The following is a 6,674-nucleotide window of genomic DNA, read 5'->3' as shown; positions in this document are numbered from 1 at the left end:
GTGGAAGGCCAGCTGGAAGGGCCCTTTTTTTCCTCTTCCAAAAGCAGAATAGAGAATAATAAGAGTTGGAAAGGACCTTGACGGTCCTCTAGAATCTAGTCCAACCTTCCGCTCAACCAGAAACCGTTAAACGATTTTAGACAAATGGTTGTCTCTTCTTGCAAACCTCCAGTGATGGAGGACCCACAACTACTAGAGGCGAAGCCCTTCCGCTCATTGTTGTCACTGAACAATTAATCGCATTAATTAATTGAAGTCGACGCGCGGACTTCAACTCTCAGGTCCAGGCCTCTTCAAGCCACCATCGACCCAGGAAGAATAGAATAGAATAGAATAGAATTTTATTGGCCAAGTGTGATTGGACACACAAGGAATTTGTCTTAGTGCATATGCTCTCAGTGTACATAAAAGAAAAGATACGTTCATCAAGGTACAACATTTACAACACAATTGATGATCAATATAGCAATATAAATCATAAGGATTGCCAGCAACAAGTTATAGTCATACAGTCATAAGTGGAAAGAGATTGGTGATGGGAACTATGAAACGATTAATAGTAGTGCAGATTCAGTAAATAGTCTGACAGTGTTGAGGGAATTATTTGTTTAGCAGAGTGATGGCCTTCGGGAAAAAACTGTTCTTGTGTCTAGTTGTTCTGGTGTGCAGTGCTCTATAGCGTCGTTTTGAGGGTAGGAGTTGAAACAGTTTATGTCCAGGATGCGAGGGATCTGCAAATATTTTCACGGCCCTCTTCTTGATTCGTGCAGTATACAGGTCCTCAATGGAAGGCAAGTTGGTAGCAATTATTTTTTCTGCAGTTCTAATTATCCTCTGAAGTCTGTGTTTTTCTTGTTGGGTTGCAGAACCGAACCAGACAGTTATAGAGGTGCAAATGACAGACTGGGGGTCCTGGCAGCAGAATCGCGGCGGGATTCTCCCTATACCCCCGTGTTGGGCTGGAGAAAGCCAAAAGAGAGACACGCGCGATCCGAAGAGGCAGGCACCATCGCTCCGCATGCAACCCGCAGGTGGGCAGAACCAGCGCTGTCGGAACGCTCCACCTGGAAGGGCATCGCGCCAATCCGCCCGCGGATCCCGGCTCGAAACTATTGGATATGTGGGTACGCGGGGCCTCCTCCCGCTGGGCCCAGGGCTCACCTGTGCCTTCTTTCCCGGGGCGCAGCCAGAGAGGCGGGACGGCAAGCCCTGACCACCTGCGCCTTCTTTGCGGGCGCGCAGGTGAGATTGGAGGGGCGGGGCCCAACCGGCTGCATCCCCCGCCCACTGTCCGAGGCCGCCGCTCTCACCTGAGCCGCGCGAGAGCCAGCCGCGGCCCGCCCACCTGTACCTGCCCGGATCTGCTTTGCCTTGCTGGCTGGCAGCTTCCGGGCTCGGCCGATCCGAGGGCGCGTCCCGGGCTTCGGGGCAGGATCGACCAGAGGGAGGGCGGGCACGCAGCAATGGCTTCTGGCTCTTACAATGTCAGACGCGCCTTCTCTGAGGCGCCTCCGCCGGAGAACCGGCCGGACAACACGGCTTTCACCCAGCAACGCCTGCCGGCCTGGCAGCCACTGCTGTCGGCTGGCACGGTGCTGCCACTCTTCTTCGGGCTGGGCCTAGCCTTCTTGGCCGTCGGGCTGGGCCTTTTCTTCACCTCGGAGGCCATCCAGGAGCTGGAGCTGGACTACACAGGCGCGCCGGGCACCAACTACACGAGCATGCCGCGCACCAACTGCTCCACCTGTGCCCGCCTGACCAACAGCAACGACCCGCGCCGGGTGCGCTCCTGCCAGTGCGGGTTGCACTTCAAGCTCCCCACCGCCTTCCCACTGCCCGTCTGCCTCTACTACCAGCTCTCCAATTACTTCCAGAACAACCGACGTTACAGCATCTCCCGGGATGATGAGCAGCTCAGTGGGGTGACCTGGGCACTGCGCCATCCCGTGCAGGAATGCAAGCCTTACCGGTACAACAGCCAAGGGGTGCCGATCGCACCCTGTGGGTCGATGGCCAACAGCCTCTTCAACGATACCTTTGAGCTCTTCTACCAGCTGGCCAATGGCTCTCTGGCCAATGTGACCTTGGATAAACGGGGTATCTCCTGGTGGACTGATACTAACGTCAAGTTCCAAAATCCAGAGCCAGTCAACAACAGCCTGTGTGATGCCTTCATCGGCACGGCCAAGCCTCCCTTCTGGTCCCGGCCAGCCTGCAAGCTGGACCCCTACGACCGCAACAACACAGGCTTTGTCAACGAGGAATTCATTGTCTGGATGCGCACGGCCGCCCTGCCCACCTTCCGAAAGCTTTATGCCCGCATTCACCACGACAACTTCTCGGCAGCACTGCCCCAGGGCACATACTACCTAAACATCGGCTACAATTACCCTGTGCTGGGTTTCCACGGGAGCAAAAAGATCATCCTGAGCACTCTCTCCTGGATGGGGGGTAAGAATCCTTTCCTGGGCATTGCCTACCTGGTCCTGGGCGCTGCCTGTATCCTGGGCGGCATCCTCATGACTGTGGTCCATTTCAAATACCGGCACCAGAATGAAGATGACGATGATTAGGAGGCCAAACCTGACTTTTCCTTCTCAGGTCTCTTCAGAGATGTTGGACATCCCATCATTCCTTAGGTCAGGGGAACTCCAACTTTGGCAACTTTAAGACTTGTGGACTTCTACTCCCAGAGTCCTCAGCCAGCTCTGAGAGTTGAAGTCCACAAGTCTTAAAGTTGCCAAGGTTGGAGACCCCTACCTTAGGTGGCATGATGAAGGGCTGAGAGATGCTGCCGAGGTTATCCAGAAAGCTGAAAGCCAACATCTGGAGAACATCAGGCTGGATGGGCTTTGGAAAGTGGTGAATAATCAGAACTCCGCAGGAAGCGAGATAGAATGCTTCTCGACACATGAAGAATGAATTTATGGTGTAGCTTTTCTTGAAAATAAGGGCTCATCATTTTCAGCTCCATAATTTTTCAAACTGGTGAAGTTGATTCTTGGGAAAACGGCACTAGGGATTTGAGTGCCACCATTTCTAATCATTATAAATTTGATATGAAGGGTGTGGCTATAACACAACATTGTCTGGGGGAACTTGTGAAGGGATTTCTCTCAAACAAACTATTGTTTAAATGTGAATGTTGGAAACTATCATCTAACTTGGCCTGTTCTTAAATACTGGGGGGGGATAACCCAGCATTTGTTGTTTACACAATGTTTACTCATGGTTTACTGTACTATATGTTGCTGATCCCCTGAGATGGTATTGATTGTTTGGGATGAATTCAGTTGGCTAATGGACAGTCTATTGTGCAAATCTAGCCAATGAGAAATGTATACAGCTATTCCTCGACTTACAACCACAATTCAGAACCAAATTTCAGTTGCTAAGATGAGACAGTTGTTAAGTGAATTTTGCCCCATTTTATGACCTTTCTTGCCACAGTTGTTAATTGAATCACTGCAGTTATTAAGTTAGCAACATAGTTATTAAGTGAATCTGGCTTCCCCATTAATTTGGCTCGTCAGAAGGTTGCAAAAGGGGATCGTGTGACCCCGGGACACTGCAACCGTCATAAATATGAGTCAGTTGCCAAGCATCTGAATTTTGATCACGTGACCATGGGGATGCTGCAATGGTGGTGTGAAAAACAATCGTACGTCACTTTTTTCAATGCTATTATAATTTTGAACAGTTACTAAATGAACTGTTGTAGAACAGGGACTACCTGTGATAAAGATTATCATTTTATTATTATTTAGGTTTTCACCAAGATAGAATAGAATAGAAAAACAGAGTTGGAAGGGACCTTGGAGGTCTCCTAGTCCAACCCCCTGCTTAGGCAGGAAACCCCTAGATCATTTCAGACAAATGGTGATCTAATCTCTTTTTTTAAAGGCCTCCAGTGTTGGAGCATCCACAACTTCTTGAGGCACGTTGTTTCATTGATTAATTGTTCTACGTTGTTTCATTGATTAATTGTTCTAACTGTCAGGAAGTTTATCCTTAGTTCTAGGTTGCTTCTTCCTTGATTAGTTTCCGCCCGTTGCTTCTTGTCCGGCCCTCAAGTGCTTTGGAAAACAGCTTGACTCCCTCTTCTTTGTGGCAACCCCTGAGAGATTGGAAGACATGTCACCCCTAGTCCTTCTTACCCAATTCCAGCAACTGTTCTTATGGAGCTTACGAATCTGATGCGCAGGTTTTAGAACACTTCTTAGTGGGTTTGGGCTTCAAAAGGAACTTCTTGATTGGAGTGGAATTTGCTGGTAACTAAAGGTCTCTTTTATTCTGCATGCTTTACTCCTTACAAAATGAGTTACTCTCACAAGTCATTCTGGTTGGTGTCAACACACCTTTGATGTTTGCAAGCAATTTTCTGCCTTCAAACCCATTGAGTTATTTCCCCTCCCTTCCCCAGAGCCAATGCAAAGGGCTTTGTCAAAAAGTAATTTTGATTTTATTTATATTTTGTCATTTGAGGCTCCAAGGATACTTCTGCCCCCCCCTTCCTTCATCCTCTACTTCAGAAATCCTTGAACCATGGAAGATATTTTCTTAAAATTGTAGACCAATCAGTCTACAACTGTAGTTCAAACTATACAGTAGTGGCCAAAATTGTGGAAATCTTTTGGGAAAAGTGTATTTTCTAAAACTAGGTAATAAAACCATTTTTTTAGTGGTACCATAAAATTATATGTCAGTGGAAAGAATTGAATCAAGAATGTAATGCAGTAACTTTTATGAAGGATTTGCTATTAGAATAGCAGTTACAGTATAAAGAAGAAAAGTGAAACACGTAGAAAAAAGAGATACAAAAATGATCACCATAGTAAAAACAAGATATACAAAAGTTATCCCCATGTCAGTTAATACTTTTAGTTGGGTAACCTTTAACATGAATTACGGCATTACAACATTTTCCCATGGAGTGAACCAAGTCTTTTAGTTCTGCAGCTGTTGCTTCTATTAATTGGGTTTTATTGCTGGGTCGCTTCTGACTAACAAATTTCTTTAGTCAGCTCCATAGATTTTCAGTTGGGTTAAGGTCTGGGCTATTCCTAGGCCATTCCAGCAGTGGAATATGATTATCTTGAAACTCCCCAAAAAACTGGTGTTATTAGCCATCAAACCTCAAAAATATACTTTTCCCAAAAGGTTTCCACGATTTTGGCCACTATTGTAGTTACCAGGGAGAATTTCTAGATTTTCATGACAAATCAAGTTCCTTCTTAAAGTTAAATTTATAAAATCATTTTGAAATCATGTTGTTGCTTTCTGTAAAAATCTTACCGTGTCCTAAAAATACGATATGTTTCTGTGCCTTTTATGATTGCTACCTGTGCCTTACGATACTTGATGGTTAACACATCAGAAGCATTATTTTGGTGGAATATTTATATTTCAATAGTGATTCTCAGGTGTTTCATCTCTTTAATAATGCAACTCATTTGTTTTAAGGTAGAGTTACAGGAAGCGTTAAGTCTGCAGTTCTGCATGTGATGTTTCCTCTTTTCTGATTTGAAATGAAGAGCATTCCAAAGTTTACCTTTCTTGTACTTTAATCAAATAAATGACATTACAGTAATAAAAGTTGCACCATGTTTTTATTGTCTGCTGAAGAAAGACAGACATAATGTGACAAACAATGGAACGGATTTGAGTTGTGGCTTTCAGGTCGTCCTTGACTGACAACCACAATTGATCCCCAGATTTCTGTGGCTAAGCGAGACAGTTGTTAAATGAACTTTGTCCCATTGTACGACCTCTCTTGCCACAGTTGTTAAGTGAATCGTTGCAGTTGTTAAATTTGTAACGTTTGTTGTTCAGTGAATCTGGCTTCCCCATTGATTTTGGTTGTTCGATGGTTGCAAAAGGGGATCACATGACCCTGGGACATTGTGACCATCATATAGGGGCCGTGATAGCTCAGGCTGGTAAGAAGCCTGTTATTAGAACACAGCAGCCTGCAATTACTGCAGGTTCAAGCCCGGCCCAAGGTTGACTCAGCCTTCCATCCTTTATAAGGTAGGTAAAATGAGGACCCAGATTGTTGGGGGGGGCAATAAGTTGACTTTGTAAATATACAAATAGAATGAGACTATTGCCTTATACACTGTAAGCCGCCCTGAGTCTTCGGAGAAGGGCGGGATATAAATGTAAATTAAAAAAAAAAAAATTCAGTTGCCAAGCATCTGAATTTTGATCACGTGAACATGGGGATGCTGCAATGGTTGTAAAATGTGAAAAATGATCATAAGTCACTTTAACAGATTAACAGAGTTGGAAGAAACCTTGTAAGTCATCTAGTCCAAGCCGAAGAGACCTCCACCATTTCTGATAAATGGTAGTCCAGTCTCTTCTTGAAAGCCTCCAGTGATGATGCTTTAACATCGAACAGTGACTAAACAAACTGTTGAAAGTCGAGGGGTACTTTGAAAGAAGCTGAAAAACAAAAAGAAAAGTTGCAGTCCATTTTTCTCCTGCCTTTTGGCTACCATAAACCATCGTAGGCTCTCTTCCTACAATGACCTTTTGAAATCTGTTATTTCGTTAAATCTGAAAAATTAACACAGCTTCAAGTGGTGAATTAAACCAGGAAACCAATTGAGAAATTGGTAACATTCTTTTGTAGGACGTTTGTAACAGTTCGCTTCTTGTTTTTGGATCAA

At 45.2% G+C, this 6,674-nt stretch overlaps 1 protein-coding gene across 1 annotated transcript; it reads left to right on the top strand.

Annotated features, from left to right (window-relative positions):
- Positions 1-323: 323 nt before the first annotated feature.
- LOC131184047 (cell cycle control protein 50B-like) lies at positions 324-4,503 on the top strand. The gene has a single exon (XM_058154968.1). The coding sequence runs from the start codon at positions 1,119-1,121 to the stop codon at positions 2,571-2,573; it is 1,455 nt and encodes a 484-aa protein (XP_058010951.1). The 5' UTR covers positions 324-1,118; the 3' UTR covers positions 2,574-4,503.
- The last annotated feature ends 2,171 nt before the right edge of the window (positions 4,504-6,674 follow it).

Source organism: Ahaetulla prasina, chromosome 12 (assembly GCF_028640845.1).
Source record: "Ahaetulla prasina isolate Xishuangbanna chromosome 12, ASM2864084v1, whole genome shotgun sequence".
NCBI classification, from domain to species: domain Eukaryota; kingdom Metazoa; phylum Chordata; class Lepidosauria; order Squamata; family Colubridae; genus Ahaetulla; species Ahaetulla prasina.
The sequence above is the reverse complement of the archived record's forward strand: the minus strand, read 5'-3'. Positions and strand labels throughout refer to the sequence as shown.